At 39.4% G+C, this 25,900-nt stretch overlaps 1 protein-coding gene across 6 annotated transcripts in view; it reads right to left on the reverse strand.

Annotated features, from left to right (window-relative positions):
* Positions 1-25,523, reverse strand: part of LOC123771906 (uncharacterized) — a 46,342-nt gene extending 20,819 nt beyond the window's left edge. Inside the window, exons 1-6 of one of the 6 annotated variants that reach the window (XM_069337737.1) lie at positions 25,387-25,523; positions 20,576-20,672; positions 19,721-19,872; positions 16,824-17,027; positions 9,822-9,962; positions 4,408-4,479 (exon numbers count right to left, since the gene is read on the reverse strand). In XM_069337737.1, the coding sequence (XP_069193838.1) occupies positions 4,408-4,479; positions 9,822-9,962; positions 16,824-17,027; positions 19,721-19,872; positions 20,576-20,672; positions 25,387-25,419 (699 nt within the window). In that variant the 5' untranslated portion in view covers positions 25,420-25,523. Of the gene's footprint in view, positions 1-4,407; positions 4,480-9,821; positions 9,963-16,823; positions 17,028-19,720; positions 19,876-20,575; positions 20,673-24,998; positions 25,018-25,130; positions 25,243-25,386 lie in introns of those variants that run through there. The other 5 variants (XM_069337736.1, XM_069337741.1, XM_069337740.1 and 2 more) reach the window with 5 other exon arrangements.
* Positions 25,524-25,900: the final 377 nt, after the last annotated feature.

The following is a 25,900-nucleotide window of genomic DNA, read 5'->3' on the forward strand; positions in this document are numbered from 1 at the left end:
TAAATTGTTTGCAGAACTCTTTTCTCTCTCCATTATCATTTATTTACTTTAGTTGCATTCACTTTCACCTGCACTCTCCTAAGTCTCCAAAGAGTATTCAACTATCCAACAGACTGATACACTTCTCAGTCTCTCTGTGAACAAGTCACGTATATGCTACGGTTCTCTATTCCTATTATGTCATAAATTTGTCTTTTGCAAAGCAATTAACAAAAAAGTGAACTGGGAAACACTAGAATAGCAAGACACAAGTTAGGGTGCAAGAGAGAGATCTTCTAGCTTGTAAACACGAGTTAAAAACAAAAAAAAAGAGTAAACAGCCAAAAGTCTACTGACCCCGTGCAAGGCAACGAATGTATATCCACCCAAACTTACTCGTGTATATATCTAACCTATGCTTAAACAATCCAACGATCCCAAGTCTATTATGTTACCTAGTAATCTGTTCCAGGAATCAACAACCCTACATCCAAACCAGCATTTTCCTAGGCTTTTTCTATATCTAAATGTATTCATTTTGTACCACATTGGTCCTCTGCTTCTAACCTCTTCAGCATAAAATAAAATAAAATAAAATATTAATAATCTTAAGAGATATCAATGCCCTTGCATTCATAGCAAATAAATCAATCCACACACTAATTCAATACCAATCAATTAGCTCATGAAAAAAAAAAAAATCATTCTCCTCTGATATTGATACCCAGTTCATAAGACCTAAAGCATAGGCATACTTGGTAACAAAATTAGATGGCTGAGTCAGATATGTGGAATGTAATGCTAATCTGGGATTCTACAATCAACCACTTACGAAACCTGCGAGTTCTTCCTCAATCACAGTGGCTTTGTTTACATTAAACAGTTTATGAGTTTACTTTGTACTGTGATGCTTTGACACTTGTAAATTGTTTATTAAACGTAAACAAAACTGCCACGATTCAGGAAAGATGCACAGGTTTTACGATCGGTTGCATCAATGTTTGACGAGTCCTGGCCTGAAAGATGATCAATTTAAATGATACTCACATCAAGGTCTTTTCTGTTGTAGTCTTGGTCTCCTCTACTGCCGTCTTGGTCTCCTCTGCTGCCGTCTTGGTCTCCTCTGCTTCTCCTGCTTCTCCTCCTGTTGTTGCTACTGCTGCTGCCGCTGCTGCGGTAAACCTCTCCTGCCTAACTTTTAGCTTTTCAAGTTCAGACACCTGTAAAAATGAAATGATCAATGCAGAAATGATCAAAATTCTTTGATGTTATTAATGCAGAAATTATCAAAATGTTTCCAATTGATCAATGCAACAATTACAAATTCTTTGATCAATGAAACGGTTATAACAATTATTTGAATTGATCAATGCAACACTTACCAAAATTATTTGAATAGAGGTAAGCTAGTGACATTCTCAAACGTCTAAAAAATTCACAAAGTGCTGACAATGATGCAGAAAACACCAAACAGAATAGACTCATCCAGTAACTGACAAGCACTGTAATATCATTAGCCGCAATAATAACGATCTTCAATGAGTTAAAATTAGCTTTCATATTTGTATTACTATAACAGTTTAATTCATACCTCATATCACTTGTTGAAATATGAGCAAGATGGGTCTATATAAGAAAACATCCCCAAGATATGATAAAATAGAAAAAAAAACAAGATATGTACTATCTTTAGATAGTTTTGCATGTTAGCATTAGGCAGCTGATATAACAGGCTGTCCTCTCCAGTTGCCATGTTACAAATATGATCTTACCTGGGGAGGGTCTCAAGTTCTTCTACTTCCCGAGCCCGGCAAGACGCAAGTTAGGGTGTAAGAGGAAGATCTTCTAGCTTGTAAACACGAGTTAAAAACACAAAATAGAGGAATAAGCCAAAAGTCTACTGACCTCTACTACGGGAGCCAGTCGGCCGAGCGGACAGCACGCTGGACTTGTGATCCTGTGGTCCCGGGTTCGATCCCAGGCGCCGGCGAGAAACAATGGGCAGAGTTTCTTTCACCCTATGCCCCTGTTACCTTGCAGTAAAATAGGTACCTGGGTGTTATTCAGCTGTCACGGGCTGCTTCCTGAGGGTGGAGGCCTGGTCGAGGACCGGGCCGCAGGGACACTAAAAGCCCCAAAATCATCTCAAGATAACCTCAAGATAAGCCCATCCAAGGTGACTTATTTATATTCACCCAAACTTTCTCGTGTATACATCTAACCTATGCTTAAACAATCCGACGATCCAAAGTCTATTATGTTACCTAGTAATCTGTTCCAGGAATCAACAACCCTATTTCCAAACCAGCATTTCTGTAGGCCTCTTCAAAATCTAAACTTTTTCAGTGTGTATTCATTGGTCATCTGCTTCTGATCTTTAACCTGAGGACCCACAAATAAAAAACAGGACAGCCCCCTCAATTCTTCAACCAGCTATGATTTATAGTACATCATATTTTGGCTCTTGGGGATTTATGTCAAAATGCGATGTACTATTCGAGAGGCCAGTTTGAATATGAATATGGCAAAATGTATATCATTCTCCAAGAATTTTGTTTAACCCTTCCACTGTTCATCCCATCAAGAGATGGGATGGCTACTTACCGGCAAAATGCTCATCCCCTCAGGAGAAATATTAGGGTACAGCATAAGATTTTAAAACTCCCATTGGTACATGAAGCTTACATCAGCTTTCTCAGGCCTCCAATAAACACTCCATTTTGAATAAAAAAAAATTGACATCATTCCTGGGTGTGAGGGTCTCGGTACTCGGTGAGCAACCAAGGCTTGCGGGTGCAGCACAAGCTAACAACACTGCTGCTCAGCTTATGTCCACAGCATCACTTAAAAATAACGAAATGTGCAGTAAACTAGAGTGTAAACTCTATGTTGTTTGGCCCCACCAGGCCATCTTAGTGGTTCATAATGATGCACAAAAATGTAGACAGTTATATATAAGGAGTGTGTATATAGTATAATAACAGCAAAAAATGTGTTTTATTGTTCAAAGAATATAATATTTAATTCATATAAGTGAACTGAATACCAATACTGAATGAATCTCTGTACCAATATTCTACACATTCTAATCTATGACACAAATAGTATTATTGACAGCCTAATGCAACTTCTTACTTGAAAAACCACAGTACAAACACTCAAAATATGAAGAAAATATTATATATTCAATGCGTGCTGTTAGAATTTAATGGAAAGTATGAGTGACTAGGCTGAACTCTGATAACCAGTTATAAAATTATTACCCTTGCCAGAAACGATTAGTGACTAGTAATTGTGCATGAAAATGTAGATAGTTCTGAACCTGGATGAGGTTCTGGAAGTTTTTCTACTCCCCAAGCCCGGCCTGGGGCCAGGCTTGACTTGTGAGAGTTTGGTCCAATAGGTTGTTGCTTGGAGCATATACCCACTACTGCCTGGTTAGTCCAGCACTTCTTGCAGGAAAGTGTTGTTTTTTCTTTAAGACTTCCACTTTTGTTCCCTAGATATTTCTTATACTTGAACAAATGTGGACCTCTGGTGTTCATACAGTGATCTCCGACTGTGCCTATGGCACCTCTACTCTTCACTGGCTCCATTCTGCATTTCATTCCATATCGTTTACTTCAGTAGGCTGTTATTTTACTGTGTAAATTTGTGACTTGGCCCTACATTATTTTGCATGCATATAATATTAGATACATCTCTCGTCTCCTTTCTAGAGTACATTTTGAGAGCTTTGAGATGATCCTAATAATTAAGGTAATTTATTGTGTCTATGTATGATGTATATGTTCACTGTATTCCCTGTATTTCAGTACTCTTCTACTCTGAAGAGGAAAGCGAGTATCGTGCGATACTCAAGGTGGGACAGCACCTGTGATTTGAATAGTATCAACATTGTGATGGGATCCCTGGATTTGAAGGGTCTTGCAATCCATTCTATCATTTCTCTAACTATTTTAGCTTGGTTATGCTTCCTGAATATTAGGTCATCAGTCATCATTATTCCCAGATCCATTACATGTTGCTTTCCTACTATGGGCAGATTTAATGGTGTTTTGTACCCTGCATTTTGTTTAAGGTCTTCATTTTTACCGTACCAAAGTACTGTACTGTACCTGGAATTTATTACTGTTAAATATCATGTTATTTTCTGCCGATTAATAAAAAATCCCACATTGAATGTAATGAAACAAAGATTTCTGGGTGAGCCTCACTGGCTCCCTGAAGCTATTACACTGATATACTATTACAGACTAGGAAAAAAATTATTGAGTGCACCTCAAGGTTTAAGATTTACACATGAAATGTATAACCTAATGTGCTCAAACTGAACCTGATGAAAATTAAAAAGCATTATTTACTCACTCTCTGATACATAAAAGAATTAAATGATCGGACAGAACAGTATAAAAATATAACACTTACCTTTGCTAATGACTTTGAAGTAACTTCTCCAAATCTTTCAGCACGAGCCTTGAGCTTTTCTACATCTGTACCCTGTAATAATTAAAGGTAACAGCTTACAAAATTGCAATCATAGAGCAGTAAAATTTCCTAATAATGGGTATCCACTGTTCTGAAATATTTTACTGAATGCTGTAAAATACAAAAATGGAATGAATTACTGGATGTTCACATACCAGCCTATCTACAACCAACTGGTTCTCAATGCTTAACATTTTTAAGTGCATTACAATGTTTCATCCTGGCCTGAAGTCTTTAAATTGATCCCCATCCTCCATTACATCCCTAAGATTAGAAAAAACTGATTTCATGTTGAATGTCTAGAATGCTCATTAATCCTGAACTGTATGAAATACATCCCATTCTTGTGATTTGATTGGGCATGTACTGTACTATACTCTCGAACCCTCAACAGGTATGCTCCAGGTATAAATGCAAGTCAACAAGGCTTTACAGCATGAAGATCTTGTGTTCTGCAATTACTTGACCAATATAACAAAATTAAGGGTACTCAAAACCAAATAAAAAAGCAATGAACCCCAGCAAGCAGACAAGCAGTCCAGCAGGATGCCCACACCAACCAGTCGTCGAGGCAGGCTGCCAGCCAGGAAGACACCGGAACCTCAAAATGTGTTTAAGAACCTCTTACATACAGTGTAAGAGGAACTGTACCCAAACAAAACCGGATCCAACACAGATGCGTAACTGGGTCACGCATGAGGTACGCGCCAAGGGTCCCCCGAGCCTCTGCAAGACAAAGCCAAGAGGAAGAAAACCTCCGAAAAGATGACTCTGAGGAACCCAAGGGCACCTGGAAATGAACCTGGGGAGAGCCCCACCTACCACATTTGCCGGCAGATGAGACGCACAATGTTATATTTTTTTTGGGGGGGGGGGGATAAAACACGGCTAAAACGGCTATAATACAGACTCGGTATTAAAGCTAATACCGAGGGCCATAGGCTTGGGAGCCGGATGAGCATACAGGGCAAGGTCGCCAGGCACAAAATCGGTGCCCATAATAAAATAAAGAAAACAAGCCAATGACCACAAGACTGTGGTAATAATATACAGATGGACCACAGTCTTGTACACAAGACAAGACTGCCCTGGGAACACAAGACTGGGAGACATGACCACCACCGACAATTCACCAGTGGAACGGACAGGGTAGGAGAAAATGGATGAAACAATACAATTAGTTCATGAATAATGGGGCACAGTGTAACAAACTAGGTTTGCTGTAAGAAGTATCCAGAATGGTTATCTACACATGGGAGAATGGGAAGCTGGACCCACGTGGTGACCTGGGGGAATTGACGGTGAAAATAACTGGCGCCTTTGTTCACAAGTTTCGTATAATGAATCATTCTATAGTATTCAGTAATTTAGAGAAATTAGCCTTTATTCATTTTGTATTAAAATTGTATTGTATAATATTCTTGGTTATAGTATCAAGAGTATTCTAATTATTAGGAGAATGAGTTAAGTCACCATCAGTGACGTCACGAGCCAGGACTATGCTGTAGCGCGGAGTGACCTCGTCGACCTGGTGGTCACAGGACAGCAGAGGTTCCACATTCAGTAATTCTCAAAGGTTAAACAGCCATTTTGTGATCGGGAATAGCTCTTCCTTAAGATGCTTGCGTAATTTAACTTCAGTTAAAATAATTCAACCAATCTGGATCATTCAGTGCAACAGAGGTTAATTGTTAAACTTAAGCCTTGCAAGTAACTTAGATACTAGACGCAACAATACACTGCTCTGGTCGGGGTAGGACTAGCCGAGCAGGAGGACAGTGTGGGATCAGGAGCAATTCGGGCAGGTGGCCTCCATCATCGGCCCCAAGACAGCACCAACAACTAGCTGGTCGCCCAAGGTAAAGTTGCTCAGAGGTTTTAGATAGGGAATAGGCCAACTCATTGCCTCAAATGTAAAGTCAGGGAGTGTTAATTGACAGGGAGTGCCATTTATTTAGATTTTGTTTCATTTTTTTTAATAAACCATTTAGCTAGTAATTTGCATTTTTATTATTTTCCATTTCATTGTTTCCATTCTCATGTCCTTGTCACGTGGTCCCCACGAGGCCGAGTTGAATTGGAACCGATTCTAACACCGAATCAGAATTATCATTCCCGTTGATTTTTAATTCCACACTTAAGATCCAAGATTATATGTTACTAGTGGGGATCAAGCCCCAAAGTTATTGATTAGCATGATCGATCCAGACCTCGATCATTGCTCAGAGTTGCAGGTCTGGTGGTGGCAGCAAAAAAGCGACCCTAGGGTTTTGCGAGAAGCCTATGTTACGTCATACGGGTTGTAGAATCTTAAGTCGGTCAATCGTCTTAAGACCACGTGGCGTGGGGTCGGCTAAAGTGAAAGTTTTGGGGTCCCTTGGTAGAGAGAACAGAGTTAAAATACGGGCAGAGAAAGAAAGGGGAAGAAGAGAACACAAGAACCCCCCCCGTGTTACAACAGGAGGTAATCGAGTACCCAAAAGAGCAACAGAGATATGAAAAAGAACTTGTCCAGAGGCAGAGTAGTAAGGAAAGGGAATGCAGGAGGCAGTGATGAGGTGGAGGGTGCAAACGTAGAAATGCAGGGGCTCAAGAGGTTCAGAAATGTGCCCACCAGTAGAATGACAGACGAGAGGCGGGCCTGAAGAGCCGAAGCGCAACCCCTGCAAGCACAACTAGAAGAGTACAAAGGGACGAGTACAAACTTACCAAAATTACTGATGACACCTCGGCAGTGATGCGGGAAACACGCACCAATTCACGAACCTCCCCACCCCTTTCATAGCAGACATAACCCACACCTGAGACATGTCACACAAAAGTGAACGACAGGGTCACTGGTAAGAACAAGAGCGCATTAACTAAATGAAAAATGCCCCAATAAGAAGGAAAAGAATGATAAAGTTTCAACTACCCAGCCGCCATATGCAAAGAGCAAGTGACAACAAACCACAGTTGTTGGAAGGTGCGCCACGACCGGAGCACCGCCATAACGGCCAGTTGCTGCAACTCAAACTGTAGAGCAAGATTCTTGCCAAAAATATGCACGACAGAAAGAGCAGGGATACCAAAAGAAGCAGAAAATAATGTGCAATAAATGTATGATGAACCAAACGAAAAAGTCGTTATATTAATACATATACTAGTATTTTTTATCCCCCCCCCCCCTGGACAAAATTTTCAAGCAAAAGATGGACACGCCTGATGCGAGGGTGCATAAATAATGCTGGTAAAACTAATCCAGAAAGAGGAGATAAAAAAAACCCTCCCTTGCAGCAACAACCCCTGCCCAGAAGTCACAAGGGCTCAACACAGGCCCTGGGGAAGAGCACTTTTCCAAGCCCACCATCCCCTGAAGAAAAGGCGGCATCCAGGGGAAAAGTTTCCAAGAAGGGAGTCTGCTGGGTTGACCCCAGCAACCTCGGTGGAAAAATTGAACTCAACCACTTCCACGTCTGAACCGGAAGGGGCAGCCCCCAAAGCCACCCGAATCTCATCCCGAGCTATACCCCGCCCTGACTCCAAAACCCTCAGACGTTCGAGAGCCGGAAGCAGCATTCCATTTTGGTTTTACGATGTGTTTTGCAAGGAAGTGCATGACCATTAAATCAAAAAATACAAAATGAGCCCAAGCAAAGTTAGGACCATGCTCTTGCTTGATAAAGCAACTGCTCACGCCCATGTTGGGACCTTAATGTCACATGATGGAACCATACGGCACTTCCTCCTAATACTACCTCTCTCATCTAGCCCATGGATCAGGGCGTTATCTGTGCCACTGACATTTTGTACACTAAAAATATGCTCAATGAAGTTTTGGTGGTTTTTATCACTCGAAGACGATTAGAAAGGCCATTAACAACTGAGCCATAGTGTGAAGTCAAAAAATCGACTTTGAAGAATTCATGGAAAAAAATGCTCACAGCTACAGTGAATGAAGAGGAAGAATAAAATGTTATGAAAGATTTCATAGAAATGAAATCTGTAAAAAGTTTTGATATGCTGTGAAAATTTAGGAAAACAAGATGTGGTTCAATGGCTAGAAAGAGATGCTGATGACCTAGGAAAAGGTATGAAGCACAAAGAATTTCTCGAGGCTGTTTGTAGTGAGGTGGATGAAGAGGACGACAATGATGATGAGGGATCAACATGACAACTAAATACAGTTTACTCATGTCTTCTGTTGATATGCTTATTAATTTTTCTTCCAACTGTACTAATTAATCCAGAAGCTGGAAATATGTACCAGTACTTGAGGCAAACCAAAGAGCTGATTCCATTTACCTGGGGTGAATGGGCCTCGAACCCTGGACCCCACGCGTGTGAGGCCAACGCTCTATCTCTTTTTCGAAGAGACAGGTCACCTCAGCTGCTCAATCTTTCAAATGATCATAAGAGAGACCAATGAACACAGGAGGCAAGCAAAATTTTATTCTTATTTGGTAAGAACACCAAGCCAAGGCCCTTCAACCAGTGATGCTTTGGCAGCTGACAGTCAAATGTGACCTTGCCAAGCTCATGTACAGTAATTTTAGTGGTGTGTTAAGTTAGGTTATGTTATGTCAGGGATACCGGATCAACCAGGTTGTGACTCATACATCAGGCTGCGAGCAGCCGTGTTCAACATCCTGGTTGATCCATCCAGCAACTAGGAGGCCTGGTCGATGACCGGGCCAAGGGGGACAAAACACTCCAAAATCATCTCAAGGTATCTTGAGAGGTTATCTTGAGATGATTTCGGGGCTTAGCGTCCCCGCGGCCTGGTCCTCGACCAGGCTTCCTTTTTGTTACACAACCCCAGGAAGCAGCCCGTAGCAACTGTAACTCCCAGGTACCTATTTACTGCTAGGTGAAAAGAAGCATTAGGGTGAAAGAAACTCTGCCCACTTGTTTCCGCCTCTGCCGGGGATAGAACCCGGAACTATAGGACTACGAATCCCGAGCGCTGTCCAATCAGCCGTCAGGCCCCGATAGATAGGCTAGATAGATAGGTAACCTCAAGGTACGTAATTAAACATTCCCAATACCATCATCCAAGCAAATGAACTACAACAAGCTGAAATTTCTCTTGTAACCAAATTCTTTAAATTTAGTGTGTAGAAATAAGATTTATATAGGTTGTGGTACAACAAATTCTGAATATGTTCATTCCTGGTAATTCATTCCAGGACTTTCCTGGTAAGGATTCCTGCTTATCTAGCGAGGGATCCTTCCCATATAATCCTGATAAATGACAGCAGTCAGTATTAGTTTAACTCATTTCCACCAATTAAAATTTAAGCTTTACACCTCCAAAAGCCTACTTTTATTTAACTATGTGCAAAAAATTCAATACAAGTTTGAGGAAGTCTTACCCCTGTCTCCATAGAAAGCTTGGCCGGTTTCTTATTAACTGTCGCCCCATTTGTGGCAGTGCCAAAGCGGGCTGCACGGGCTAACCTTCTTGCTTCCTCCGTCATTGGAATGCCAAATCTCTCGGCTCTTGTTTCAATTGCCTGTTTGTACAACAATACATTTATCAATAAAATTACTTTTTAGAAATTCAACAAAAATGCACACATCAATACTTAATTATTAAATTATCTTCTCTAATAAATTTAAATATGTAATTTATGGCAGGTATTGTTCACAGCAGATAGAATTCCCTTACTATGCACTTGAAATAATTATAAAAAAAAAAAACTAACAATGCAGAAAGTTTGGGAAAATGGATGTTTGACAAGTGTAAATGGAAATGAAGTTGTCTTAGTGGATGACCACCCTAAGAGGGGTTCATTTCTATCAAAAAAAATTTCTTGGAGCATAGATTCAACCATGCATAAAAGACAAAGGCAGGAAGACAAAATGGAGCAAGAGAATTTGCTAATGAATCTATAGATAGGATGTAAAAAATGTGATGAGGCTATAGACAGATGTAAAAGATGTGATGAAGCTATAGACAGATGTAAAAGATGTGAAGAAGCTACAGATACATGTAAAAGATGTGATGAATCTATAGATACATATAAAAGATGTGGCAGAGAAGAATGAAGAGAAGAATGTCTGTGGCAGTGCACGCCACCACAGGTTTTGCAGAGTTGTGAAAAATTAAGTTAAGTGGGAGATGAGTGTTCCAATTAGAGCAAGTGTGTGACAAGTGCTTAAATGGACAAAAATTAGAGACAATACAAGAGTCTATTGCACGGTACTGTATTACTAAAAGGAGTGAATAAGAATCTGCCATTTACAACTAGTAAAAAAAAAAAATTAATATTTTTTTCAAAATGAACATATGAAGAAGACCAGTAGAACAGAATATAGACAATGGGCAAAATTAGAGAAGTTATGAATACATTAAAGATGGGGAAGAGGTTATGGTATACATAACATTAGATGTCAGATGGCATGGCGAGCGAGTGGGGTGCCATGCAACTCGACAAAGGCCAGTGGTCCCTATATCTAAGAAAAAGGGTAAAATGGCTGGATGTCAGAACCATGAGGAGATTGGTATTCTTAACATCCAAGAAAAAATGTCTGTATATACAACTCATCCTCCTGAACAAATCCACAAGGGCCGTGACGAGGATTCGAACCCGTGTCCGGGAGCATCCCATACACTGCCTAACGCAGTGCATCCCGGACGCAGGTTCGAATCCTCGTCACGGCCCTTATGGATTTGTTCATTTGATGCATCACGTTAGTGTGATCTCTGTGTCATCCTCCTGTTTAGATAGTACTGAACCTATTGTGACACTCGTCAATAGTCACTAATTCGTACGTACTTTGCTATAAGATAATAGTATACTGACTAGTACTGTAAATAATTCATTTAAAATAAATGAAGCTAAAACACAAACTTAAATATTCCTAGGCCTAGTATAGCACACATATGTACTATATTAGGCCTCAGATATCATGCATTAGGCCTAGGGAGGTTAGGTTAGTCTAGTCTGTCAAAGCAACACAAGTAAAAAATAGTTTTCCAGTTTGTCAAACTTAATAGTTCAGATTTCTACTTTCTAATTTTGTTGTATGTTAGTACATATAATATGGTCCTCATCATTAATATAAGTGCTACCAAAACAGGAGGCTGGGTTGGTATATAATAACTGCCCCAATCATACTAACTACTACTACTACTTTTACCTACCAGAGGCCTTTTTCCTACCACTGAGAGTAAGATAAATATATAACAAAAAGTGGGATAATGGAATAAATGTAGAGAACAGGGGCCAGATTCACAAAAGCACTTACGCAAGCACTTACTAACCTGTACATCTTTTCTCAATCTTTGTCGACTTTGTTTGCAATTATTAAACAGTTAATGAGCTCCGAAGCACCAGGATGTTTATAACAATAACAACAGTTGATTGGCAAGTTTTCATACTTGTAAACTGTTTAATAAATGTAACCAAAGCCGTCAAATATTGAGGAAAGATGTACACGTTCGTAATTGCTTGCGTAAGTGCTTTCTTGAATCTGGCCCCAGGTCACCATAATGAGGCTGAAACTAATATCCCAACCCATACATCCGAAATGTGACGACACTTTGCTCCACCTGGACCCTTATCCAGGACCGACCGAGACAACGTCACAATTTCTTTTCATGTGTAGATTGAGTTATAGGGAAGAAATGATTTCAAGATGGACATGGTAGAGGATGCATGTGAAAATAATTTCAAGATGGTCATGGTAGAGGATGCATGTGAAAATGATTTCAAGATGGACATGGTAGAGGATGCATGTAAAAATGATTTCAAGATGGACATGGTAGAGGATGCATGTGAAAATGATTTCAAGATGGTCATGGTAGAGGATGCATGTGAAAATGATTTCAAGATGATCATGACAGAGGCGGCATGTGAAATTGCAAGATATGGTGGTAGAGGATGTATGTGAAAAGGATTTCAAAATGAACATGGTAGAGGCTGCATATGAGAATGATCTCAAGATCCTCATGTTCTTTAGAAATTTAAGAAAGACTACAACAAAGCTGATAGAACGGCATGCTTGGGAAATGATGCGCACACGACTGGTAGAATTCTACTAAAAACAAACATAATTTATATATATAGCAAAGAAAATGTGCAATAGTTAATGAATCAACGAGTAATTGGTTTGACTTTAACAGGATTTATCCAGCCTTGCAAGGGTATACCATGGTTGGAGGAGTATACCAGGACTGCAGGAATACACTAGGGTTGTAAGAGTATATCTGTAGGATAGTGAAAAATGACCTTTTCTTAAATAAATAAATAAATAAATAAATAAATAAATAAATAAATAAAAGAGTACTTAATCCCTGACAATTATGCCAAAAGATGGAAAAAAATTGTGTGTTTGCCACCATTTCTGAGCTGAACACCTGGTTGATACCTGGTTGATGGGGTTCTGGGAGTAGTTCTACTCCCCAAGCCCGGCCTGAGGCCAGGCTTGACTTGTGAGAGTTTGGTCCACTAGGCTGTTGCTTGGAGCGGCCCGCAGGCCCACATACCCACCACAGCCCGGTTGGTCCGGCACTCCTTGGAGGAATAAATCTAGTTTCCTCTTGAAAATGTCCACGGTTGTTCCGGCAATATTTCTTACACTGCTCTGAACTCTTCCACAAGGGCTCAAAATGGCCAGGATTTTCATAACTAATCAACTGCTGATGCTAGAGACATGATTTATGGCTCAAAATTTGCAGAATACTCATGTCTCTATATGTCTAACAAGGAACATGTCTATTTGAGCAAGAAAAAATTTATTGGCAAAAAAACAATTTGGGGGGTGGGGTGGGGGGAGGGGGACTGACAGTGGTGAAAGTGGCAAAAATCATCTTCCATTAGTAGGCGATATCATCCATCATAATGTTATTCACCTACTCTGTATGAGTAACATTTCCTCACCACCACCTCATTTATTTACATTTTGTTGAGAATTTAAAAAGTAAAATACCTGCTTGATGGGGTTCTGGGAGTTCTTCTACTCCCCAAGCCCGGCCCGAGGCCAGGGATAGTTATTTGGTAGTTAATGTTAATAGTTAGATAGTAAATGGTAGATAGTTCATGGGATAGTTATTTGTGGAACATTGGTTTCTGTTCAACCACAACCATTCCCAGGAAGCCTAAAAACTGTTTGCCAGATGGTCAATGCAAGAAGTTCATCTGCCAGTTCATCTGCCCTTTAAAATCGGTATAGATGTCTAGCCATCTTTCCACTGACTGGAGCTTATAAAAATGGCATTGTTGTATCAAGGGTTTTCATAATCTAGTGGGAAGTTAATCTTTTGACATCTCAAAGCGTCTCTTTTTCAAAATCAGCAACGTGCGCTGACGACGCAGTCACCACCTTATCATGTCTCTCAACAGACTGGTTGTGACATGGATGAGTGAAGTGCAAAGGTTTTATTCCCGACTCCTCTATATCAAAACCTGTCAAGCAACCGATTGGCTGGAGGCTGTTGATGACAAAAATTTACACCAACCAAGTTATGGTAACATTTTGCCATCCAGTGTAATAATGCTGGTAGATGGAATTGGAATTAATGTTTTCTCACACTCCAAAAGAATCTTCCTTGTCATCAATATCAACAAATCCACCCTTAAAATTTGCATGAGGCAGAGTAAATGATGGAAATTTTCCCTGTACTGAAAGTACTTGAGCACACCCAACGTTTATATTTCTTCATCGCTCTCGTCCAACACTCCAACTAAGACATTTTCTGGGTGTGCAAAAATATGCACTTTTTTTTTGCACACCTTCAGAAAAGGTAGTAGGATCTCTCTTACTTTAAACGCTGTTTCCGCACAACATTATTTGACAACTGAGTAATTATTTGAATCATATTGAAAACGTGATTTGATGCACACATTAACTAGCTGTTGATTTAATTTCAAGCAAAGTTGGGAAAAATACACTTGAAAGCAGAATTGCACCCGAGATGCCAGGTTTGATGACGGTTTATCCGACACACAGAATTGAAGGATTCTGCAGCCAGGGTTAACTACTGTGAATGTACAATAGGACCAACCTCCAGATATTGCAGATCACTGTCCACTGTTCCCAAAATAATTGCTTAACATATTTTGTAAGCATAGTACTTATAGGATATGTTTGGCATTGACCTGAACTCTGAGTATCAACAAGTCTGTTAATACTGCTGTTGCTGTCTGTTGATACTGATACTGCTGCTCAGTCTGTTGTTGACCTACCTCAGGTCAACAACAGACTGAGCAGCTCTGGAAAATGGAGGTTTGATACTTGCTTGAATTGAGCAAACATGACATCTCCACTCAAACAAAAATTGAGTGGAGCAAACAAAAACTGAACTGAGTAAATGTGACACATCTCCACTCAAACAACCCGATATGTCCTATGAATGAGTCGGGAGTATTTGTGGTTCCATCAAGAGTCACACGCACACACAGGCGTGGCATAGGCGAGGAGCCTATGCCACGCTTTCTAACTTCAGAACTACTTTTAAATACATGGATGGCGATATACTAAAGAAATTATTCACGACTTTTGTTAGGCCAAAGCTAGAATATGCAGCGGTTCTGTGGTGCCCATATCTTAAGAAGCACATCAACAAACTGGAAAAGGTGCAAAGACAGGCTACTAAGTGTCTCCCAGAACTGAAGGGCAAGAGCTATGAGGAGAGGTTAGAAGCATTAAATATGCTAAAACTAGAAGACAAGAAAAAGAGGTGATATGATCACTACGTACAAAATAGTAACAGGAATTGATAAAATCGACAGGGAAGATTCCCTGAGACCTGGAACTTCAAGAACACGAGGTCATAGATTTAAACTAGCTAAACACAGATGCCGAAGAAATATAAGAAAATTCACTTTCGCAAGCAGAGTGGTAGACGGTTGGAACAAGTTAGGTGAGAAGGTGGTGGAGGCCAAGACCGTCAGTAGTTTCAAAGCGTTATATGACAAAAAGTGCTGGGAAGACGGGACACCACGAGCGTAGCTCTCATCCTGTAACTACACTTAGGTAACTACACACACGACGCAATGGAATTGCATTGGTAATTAGAAGGCAAATAAACTACTGGAGTTGCTTACGTAACAACTCTTCTGAGTCTCGCATGCACCCACCATACTTGCCAGTCACATAGATGCAGAACCGTCAGTACCAACAATTGCAAGATTTTTGTGTAATTCAGTGCCCTTCAGGGAATTAAACAGTTCTTGCAATAGTTCTGCCCTTACTATCATCAGGAGAAAAGTAAGCAAGGTAATATTCACTTGGTTCCTCACACTGCTCTTCAAGCAAAGTATATTTGTTATGGTTATATTGAAAACTTAATTTCAAATATAATTTAAATTTACACAAATAAATCAAAATAATAATAATAAAGAAATCAAGATTCAAAGGTGGATTTTGACCCATGCCAATACCCACCAAAACTATTTTTAGCTAATAACTCTTTACTTTGCACAAGTAGAGATAACATTCCTCTTAAGACATATAGAAACACAAGGAATCTGCAAATTTTGAGCCATAAATCATGCCTCTAGCACCAGCAGTTGGTAGGTTATGGCCATCCTGCCAATTTTTACCCCCCCCCCCATCCCTCTGGACATGTTCGGAACAATTGCCAGCCCAAAAATGGTGGCAAACACCCAAAATATATTTTTTCTAACTTTTGCCATATATGTCAGGGAATATGAGCTACACTTTTTTCAGTTCAATTATCACTCCACCCTAATATACCAGGGTTGCAAGAGTATACTAGGGTTATAGGATTATACTAGGGTTGTAGTATACCAGGGGCCAAATTCACTTAGCAGTTACACAAGCACTTACGAACGTGTACATCTTTCCTCAAATCTTTGAAGGCTTTGGTTACACTTATTAAACAGTTTACAAGCATGAAAACTTGCCAATCAACTGTTGTTATTGTTATAAACAGCCTCCTGGTGCTTCGGAGCTCATTAACTGTTTAATAATTGTAAACAAAGCCGCCAAAGATTGAGAAAAGATGTACAGGTTCGTAAGTGCTTGCGTAACTGCGTCATGAGTCTGGCCCCCCAGGACTATTGTAGTATACCAAGGGTGTAATCTATGACAGTTGCAGGCATACACCAAGGTTGAAGGAGTATACCAGAGTTGTAGAAGTACACAAATGTTGTAGAAGTATACCAGGGTTGTTCGGAGCAAGCATATAAATAACTGTATTTTAGCCATTGGAGAAAAAGAGTGAATAACTGTCTACAAAACTTGTAAATTCCTGAGAATTTAAAAATCCCTGGGAAAGTCAGGGATGCACGTTTGATCCCACCAATATTTTCTCAGATACATTATATTCTTGTGATTTTTTTTTTTTTTTTTTTTGCACCACGAAGATTCCTATCCGTCATGTTCATACCCAAGATAATGCTCACATTTTTTTCGCTGCCACTGTCAAGTTTGATGATTTTCTTGGCCGAGGCACTCTCATCCGGCCCTTTTTCTTCTTCCTGGCTAGCTGGAGGTTCGTTCTCTGTCTCCGCCGCTTCCACTACCGTGGTGGGAGGCGGCTCTAACGGTGGCGCGGACCTCTTCAGGCTTATCTTCTTCTTCTCGGGCTGTTCCAAAAGAGCCGCCTCCTGAAATCATTGAATCATTCAAAATTACTGAGGAATAACATTGTGAGAAGGCAAAGTACAGAACAAAACTGCAACAAAAAAATTATTACTAGGAGCAAGCACTCGGCCCAAAATGACTACACAGCATACAAAAGGAATGCAAGGACAAAGAGCTGGGATGTGAGGACAGGGACGGAACAGTGTCAAACCCCTTAGACCATCGGGGATTGAATGCCAACTCTGCAAGAAACGAGGTCATCCCCATACTGACCCAACTTTTGGGAAATTTCTCCCACCTATACATATATTTTTGTGCATACAATTTAAATTATTTAATCACAATGAAGATTCGTCTTCTGTTTGTGTCTTACAATTAATTACATCTAATTACAATTTATTTGTAACCTTAAACCAGAATAATTATGAGTAATTATTCTGGTTACATTACGTTGATAAATTAAGGGGATGATGAAATCCCTGTGACATATATGTATGCCACATCTACAAAGAGTTAATAATTGAATTAATAAAATGGATTCTTCATTAAATATCTATCAAACATAACTTTGATAGTATTAGTTGTTTTAAAATTATCCCAAAAATTTTTGTTTGATATATACGTACAAGAGTTCTTACATTCTTGTAAAGCCACTAGCACGCATAGTGTTTTGGGCAGGCCCTTAATCCTAATAATTAATATTTGGGTTAATATACAGTATAATTATTAATTAACGAGACTCTAAAAGAATCCAACTCAATATTCCTTCTTTCCCAAATTCAACTAAATATTCAAGTGTAAATGAACGGGGTTGGGGAGAAGGGAGCTGTCTTGGTTACAGCCAGCAAACACTATAGACAAGAGCGGTAGTAGCCAAGAGTTTTCTTCACCATTAATCGTGTGAACATCGTGGTGCTTTATCATTGCTGCCAGAATTGGTCCCGTCGATTCCTAGGAAGTAGTTGTTCCGGTTTCACCAAATTGTAGAATTTGGCCATTTTCTAAGTAGACTGTAGTGATACGGGTTATGCTCTTAACTAATGATAAATAGCACACAAGCATCGTAACCAATTTCCCTTAAAACATTTGTATAATCTAATGTCATGCCTTGTTGCTTACTACATAATAACTCATTGGCAGGCTCAACTGATCTCCACACAAGAGAAGCCAGACGCCAGATAATATTACGACGTGGTTACCTTGCGATGATTTCGGGCCTTAACATCCCCGCAGCCTGGATCCCGACTAGGCCTCCTGTTTGCTGGGTGGTCAACCAGGCTGTTGGATGCAGCTCCTCACAGCCTGACCTGTAGCCACTGTCCACGTGACAACCCTTACTAATTGATGATGTCTTGGCAACATAGGATTATATCTACTAAACAGCTGAGTTGTAAACGTTTTCACTAACCCAAGGGCAGAGCAGGTTAAATTAGATAAGTTTAAATTAATAAAGTAAACATTAGTAATAAATTCATATTTAACAACATGCTCTATTCTAATCTTACTTACAATACAAGTCACCTAAGATTGTGGATTTATTTGCAAAAAGATTTATACAAAATACAGTCCACTAAGCAACCAATTGAGTAACCAGTTTATTATTGAAGTAAAATTCAAATTCAAAGAAATAAATCAATTCCTGCAAATATTTCCCAAACAATTCAAGTGGTTGGATACAATCATGTGTAAAAGCTATGAATATGGAAAAATAATAAGAAGAATCTTTGACAGATGTAATAAAAATGAAAAATGGATATCCATATTCAAATTCTACATAGGGATGAGTTGTTGCTTGTTAAAAGCACATTTATGAGCTGCAGTCTACCTGAGGTAATATGACCTGCTGCAGGACAAACAGGATAACCCCTTTGCTTTTGAGACGAGACATTAGAACGAGATCCTCCTTAAACGAGGCTTAGCGTGTTTATGACGTATTAGAATGTTGTTACAACTTGCTATATTGGTTGTTATAACTGGTTAGGTGTAAAAACTTGTTCGAACGTTGTACCAACGTCACAGTTTCGGTGTGTGTTTGGCAGGTAGATTACATAAAAACTCCCTAAACCTTCCAGAGTTTAACAGTGCTATGGCATGCCACCCAGATTCTCCAGTTTGTGCCTACATTTTCTTAACTTGTCTTGTCTAGTCTTATCTGTGTCTTGCTGACAAAATGTAACACTAAGAGATGCATCAATATTCTCTCATTCACAAATGCTTCAAATTTGGAGCTTTCTTGACAACTGTCTCTTTTATGATTATTTACCTTTGGCTTGCCAATTGGCACACCCGCAGAAGTAGCTACATATCCGTAAGATAGCAATTTTCATAAGCATTTCTTCAATCAGCTGCATATTTTTAATTACATGTAATTTGCCAAGATTTGCAGACAAGACTATTGCATCATTTAACTTTGCCAAAAGATTTTATGACAATATTCTGTTTTCAAAATTGTTCCTTAGTCTAAAAATGCCTTTTCCACTCTATAATGAAATACTATATAATGAAAGACATGATAAAAATTTAAGTATCTCAACTAAATAAAATCATTACAGTACTATATACAGTATGCTACATGCCCCAAGTAAAATAAAAGGGTATTTTTGAATTTTTTGTTTTGTAAAACTATTTGAGTTTTACTTATTTAAAAAAAGCTAATATACAGTACTTTTAACTTTGGTCTAGAGAAAGAATAGCCCATTCTCAAGTAGTTACATACATCTCGTACTCTTATGTTCCCGCCTAAAGCTGCCTCCTCCTCTTGGGGAGTCAATTTCCCCAACTCCGCAGCATCCATATCTTCTCCACCTAAGATCTCCTCTTCGTCGAAGTCCTCGTCATCGCCTTCAACTTGACCAAGCTCAACATTCCCTCCTCGTGGGAAAAACATACAATTAAAATACAGGGTACTGTACTATAATAATTATAATAAATGATAAAGTACTATAAATAAGTACTGTACTGTAAATTATAAGGTGAAACTACTTCTTCAATAACATTTACTTTCAATTTGGTGAATCTCTTCATCATCACACAACAGACATGAACAAATCCACAAGGACCGTGACGAGGATCCTCGTCACGGCCCTTGTGGATTTGTTCATTTGATGCATCACGTTATTATGATCTCTGTGTGTGACAACAGACATCTCAAACAAAGCAGAACCACTTGACTATTTAACAAACATTGCTGGATAATGAAGCTAGGTTCTCAAACAACCCAAGACTTGGTGATAAGCACAAGTACAATGTTTACCTTCTGAAGGAAACTAAGATGTATTGCATATTAGTGGCTTTATTTAATTAGCAACCCCTATACCTACAAATACATCTCTGCAATATGGCATGCATATGTTATGAAATTTGTTTTGATAATTATTACCATGTTGCCATCTGTATCATAACATTTAATACAATTCTGATGTTTTGAGAAACACAGAACAGAGAAACTTAAAAAATCTAAACCACATTAAAATAGAAACCAAAAATCATGAAAGAGTTTCGTAAGCCTTCCAACTAAACATGCATCCTAATCAAGTTAACATACAATATAAACAAAACCAAAACAGCTTACCACTTCCTATTGCTTCCTGTAATCTCTCGATAAGCTCGGTCTTATTTCCAGCTACTGATAATCCCCGAGACTTCAGCTCCTTTTTCAGGTCAGCCACCTGCAGAAACAATGGATATAAATTGAACAAGTTTAGATTCAGGAAAGACCTGGGTAAATACTGTGGAAACAGGGTTGTTGATTAATGGAGCAAACTACCAGGTAAAATAATAATGAGATCGCTGAATTGTTTTAAGTGTAGGCTAGACATATGCAGTACATGGGCGAGTTCAGGTCGATATAAAAATGAGCTGCCTTGTATGGGTCTTGTAAGGGCCATGGACAGAAAAAAAAAATCAAAGAAATTGCATGCTCCAATAACATTATTGAAACATGAAAAATTTGGAGATATATAAAATAAAAAGTAATAATTTTGTTTACTGTGCCTTGGGGCATGCTTACAAAAATACTGTTATTAATGTTAGAGCCACATTAAAATTAAGGGGCTATATTGAATGAAATTTCTTATATTTTCAGTCCTTAAATTGTTGGATAACACAAGACATACACACACCTAGAAAGATGAATTATTGGTAATAAAGTACATGTCCACAAAAACTAAATCAACACAAAACACCCAGTTTCTGATATCGGGCTGCCAAAACAAAGTATTACACATTATCCCTCCATTTGACTGATAATGGACCAAAACATACTGCTTGTCATCTACTTGATGGGGTTCTGGGAGTTCTACTCCCCAAGCCCGGCCCGAGGCCAGGCTCGACTTGTGAGTTTGGTCCACCAGGCTGTTGCTTGGAGCGGCCCACAGCGCCACATACCCACCACAGCCCGGCTGATCCGAAACTTCTTTTAGAAAACAGTCCAGTTTTCTCTTGAAGATGTCCACGGTTGTTCCGGCAATATATCTTATAGTCGCTATACTGACACACTATGCTACTGTACATAAAAATATCAGGCCTTAACAGCCAGTAGTTCCCATGGAACGAGCAACGGAACATTCATTATGTCTGTTGAAAATACAATTCACGGACAGTGGTCACAATGGTGGCAGAACATTTTGAAAGCAATAACAGTACAGTACTAGTACTGTATATATATACACTGTACTGTAAACTGCATATATACAGACACAGACATACAAATGTATACACAAATATACATGAGTAAGGCCTACCTAACTCAATGTTCTTGCGCATCTATTGCTTTCTGTACATAAAACAATGCAATAAGGACTGTTCTTGTATAAATAACATGGAAGTGTCAATGGAATAAGTGATCACATTCTAGAAACAAGCAAATTTTGCATGGAGTCTAAATTTCTTTTAAGCCTTTTTCATGTTTATTTATGTGTGATTTTAGTACATCCGTGAAAAAAAAAAGACCCCATATGGTATGGAATGTGCAGTACAGTATACAAATGCTATTGATATTGGAAGGCAGATTATGGTCCCCATAACCAAGGCTAAAACTCGACACAGGGTTGTGGGGAGCAGTGATAACCCTGGAAACACAAACCGAAACTGTCTCTATTTTCCGCTTGTTACAACTTGTAATAAAGTTGTTACATCTTGGCTTAACGTGTTTATGACGTATTAGAACGTTGTTACAACTTGCTATATTGGTTGTTATAACTGTTTAGGAAGTGTTAAAACTTGCTCGAATGTTGTACCAACGTCGTAGTTTTGGTGTTTGGCGAGAAGTGCAGTCGGGTTACAGCCGACAAGACCAGGCTTCGGTTCCCATGGCAAGGCCTTTGTGCAATGTTGACCAGACTACACACTAGAAGGTGAAGGGACGACGATGTTTCGGTCCGTCCTGGACCATTCTCAAGTCGATTGTGAATGGTCCAGAAACGGACCGAAATGTCGTCGTCCTTTCACCTTCTAGTGTGTGGTCTGGTCAACATTCTTCAGCGATGTTATTGTGACTCATCGCCTGCCTTTGTATAATGTTTCCTTTCAACTGCTGCATCTGTTCACCTGGCAGTAAATAGGGAGTAAAGCTCCTATTACTGGTACATCCTTGTTAGTAGTCAGTAGTTAGCTAAGAGGGACTTTCCATATGCCTAAATAAGGTTTCCTGTCCCTGGCTGTGGGAACCATAAGGTGAATTAATTCTGATATGTATGGTAACGTTACTGACCGAGTGATGCATGCCACATTACACACAACTATCATTCCCTTCATTATCGACTCATTCCTTTCCAACAGTTACACTTTCCTGGTTGAGTTTTGTTATGTTTGGGTAATTTAAGGTATGGAATGAGTTTAGAAGTGGGGCTATTCATTAAGCAGACCTTCATGCTATTACAAAAATTGGTTGTAAATTCTTTAATTTCATTAAAATTAGGCACTCTTGAAACTTTTGTCTTTTCATTATACTGGCCGACGTACAATAACCTGCATTTAATGTGTTGGAATGTGGTCATTTCACGCATCTGGTCTTCATAAGGATAGGAATCATATCATACATTAGACAGATTGCCAACCTAACCTAACCAAGCCTAAGCTAATACATTTTAACCTAACGAAATAAGCCATTTTGACAATCGAAGAACAAACTTTTTTGGGCTGTCTTGCGTATGATTCAACACTACTCCCTCTGTAATGTACATCAACAAACATAACTCAAATGCTGTTGATTTGTTACATGGTAAACATTTTAGACCATCAGTACCAACAAGGATATTTTTGCACCATGAACCTCCTACCTTGAGGTTATCTTGAGCTGATTTCGGGGCATAGTGTCCCTGCAGCCCGGTCCTCGACCAGGCTTCCACCCCCAGGAAGCAGCCCGTAGCAGCTGTCTAAACTCCCAGGTACCTATTTACTGCTAGGTGAACAGGAGCATCATGGTGAAACTCTGCCTGTTCGTTTCCGCCTCCGCCGGGGATCGAACCCGTAACCTTAGGACTACGAATCCTGAGTACTGTCCACTCAATAATCAGGTCCCTCAAACCAATCCTAGCAAATAGTAGTAATGTCTTCCAAGAGCCAGAATCCAATCAGCACAGTACCCTATGTGCTTGCAACTGATATATGTACAAACTTTATATTTGTCAGGATTCTCTAAGTTTATTCTTTGCTGATTTAACAAAATATATACTCATGGGGGTGCTAAATAACTTGGATATAGATCTCTGGGGTGTTGCATAACTTGAATATGGACCTCTGGGGTGTTACATAACTTGGATACAGATTTCTGGGGTGCTACACAACCTGGATACAGATCTCTGGGGTGCTACACAACCTGGATACAGACCTCTGGGGTGCTACACAACCTGGATACAGACCTCTGGGGTGCTACACAACCTGGATACAGACCTCTGGGGTGCTACACAACCTGGATACAGACCTCTGGGGTGCTACACAACCTGGATACAGACCTCTGGGGTGCTACACAACCTGGATACAGACCTCTAGGGTGCTACATAACTTGGATACAGACCTCTAGGGTGTTACATAACTTGGATACGCACCCTTGGGGTAATGTACAACTTGGATAATCTTCTGGTAAGGTAGTTATTCAAAATCCATTTGCAAACAATCTTGGGCTCGATGTAACCTGTACCCATATACAAGTCATTTTGGACCAAGATGGTTTGGCTTCAGATTTTAAAACCTACTTAATCATACCCTACTTCAGCTAATAATAACCAACCTAAGCTAATAATAATACTCAAATACAATGAAACGTGACTTTAATAATTAAAAAAAAAAAGAGGGTTTGATGAAATGGATTTGTACGATTTGACCATGCCCTGTGCCCGATGAATTCTTTGGACACACGCATTTTGATGGTGCAGTGCCCATTGGGTTATGGATACAATATTATCTATAATTCTAAAATGATTCTTCACACAATTCTTCAGCTGCTCCTGAAGAAGTGATACAAACAGCTCTCTGAGACATCGGAATGTTGACACCATACCCTACACAATACCGATTCTCACTCACTGAACTGGTTAACATTCACAAAGTAAGATTACTTGGATACAAGCTATATTGTATGCAAAACAGGTTGACAACGGATTTTAAAATCTACCTAACCTAATCCAACCCAAACCAATATGCCTTACCTAACCCAAACCAATTTGCCTTACCTAACTGAAACCAATTTGCCTTACCTAACCCAAACTAATTTACCTTACCTAATCCAAACCAATATGCCTTACCTAACCCAAACAATTTGCCTTACCTAACCCAAACCAATATGCCTTACCTAACTCAAACTAATCCACCTTTCCTAACCCAAACCAGTAAACATAAACAAGTAACCATTCTAACGGGACTTCGACAAGGCTCATTTTGATAGTGGGCAAATTAGCCTCGTCGAAGTCCCGTATACGATTTGACCACACCAGCAAGTATGGACATTTGCGACCCCTAAAAGCAAATACAATCCACCACCAGACGAGAACAACTACCTTAACTGACTCAAGGCAGAGTTCCAAATTCCATTCCAGAAAATGCCAAGCTATCCACTGGCTCCTGGTGCCTCTCTAGTTCCCAATGCCTTGACCTTCTAAGGTACTGCCTCACAACATTAAGATAGATACCGTGATTGCTGGGCCACACACTGTGGTATTTGAGTACTGTAGCAAAGCTTGGCACAGAGCCACGAAGTTTCTGAAAGCGGCAAAGTGATGCGGCTTCAACCTTCCTCTCTCCCTTACCGATTTTCCGCCATATTTACGCTTTGTACCACACTATAACGAAATCCCAAGAACCCTGGACATCTGGTTTGCGTCTCTACGTCACCAGAGGGTGAATTAAGATCAATACAAGGTGTATTTTCGGATAATTTGGGCTTACCTTCATTTTAGACAACTGTGTAGCGTCCTCCATGTTTGTTACTTGAGGGACCCGGAGTCTAACGCTCGCCCGCCTCTACCGACGATTTCTCTCTGTCGTTTAATTAAAACTTAATTGTAGCTTTATCATAGCTCCGATATGTGGATAAATGATTTATTTCTTACTTATAATCTTTAAATAATGAAATTAATTTCCTCGAGAGAAGTGGTATATAAAGCGTGTGCTTGGCGCTTCGCGTGCTTGCCATATTTATATATAATTTTCCTTGTTAAGGGAATTTTCCTCTTTAAGTGTCTTTAGCGTCTATTATCATGCACAAAACTAAATTGAAACTTTGTTATTAATAGGGCAGAAAGTTTAATGGAGAAATAATAAATTGCCGAATTTATAGGATCAAAAATAATTTGTACGGAATCTGGCACTATGCCAAGCGATTGAATAAAATATAATAACCCATATAATATCTCTCTCTCTCTCTCTCTCTATATATATATATATATATATATATATATAT

This window comes from Procambarus clarkii, chromosome 38 (assembly GCF_040958095.1).
Source record: "Procambarus clarkii isolate CNS0578487 chromosome 38, FALCON_Pclarkii_2.0, whole genome shotgun sequence".
Classification (NCBI taxonomy): domain Eukaryota; kingdom Metazoa; phylum Arthropoda; class Malacostraca; order Decapoda; family Cambaridae; genus Procambarus; species Procambarus clarkii.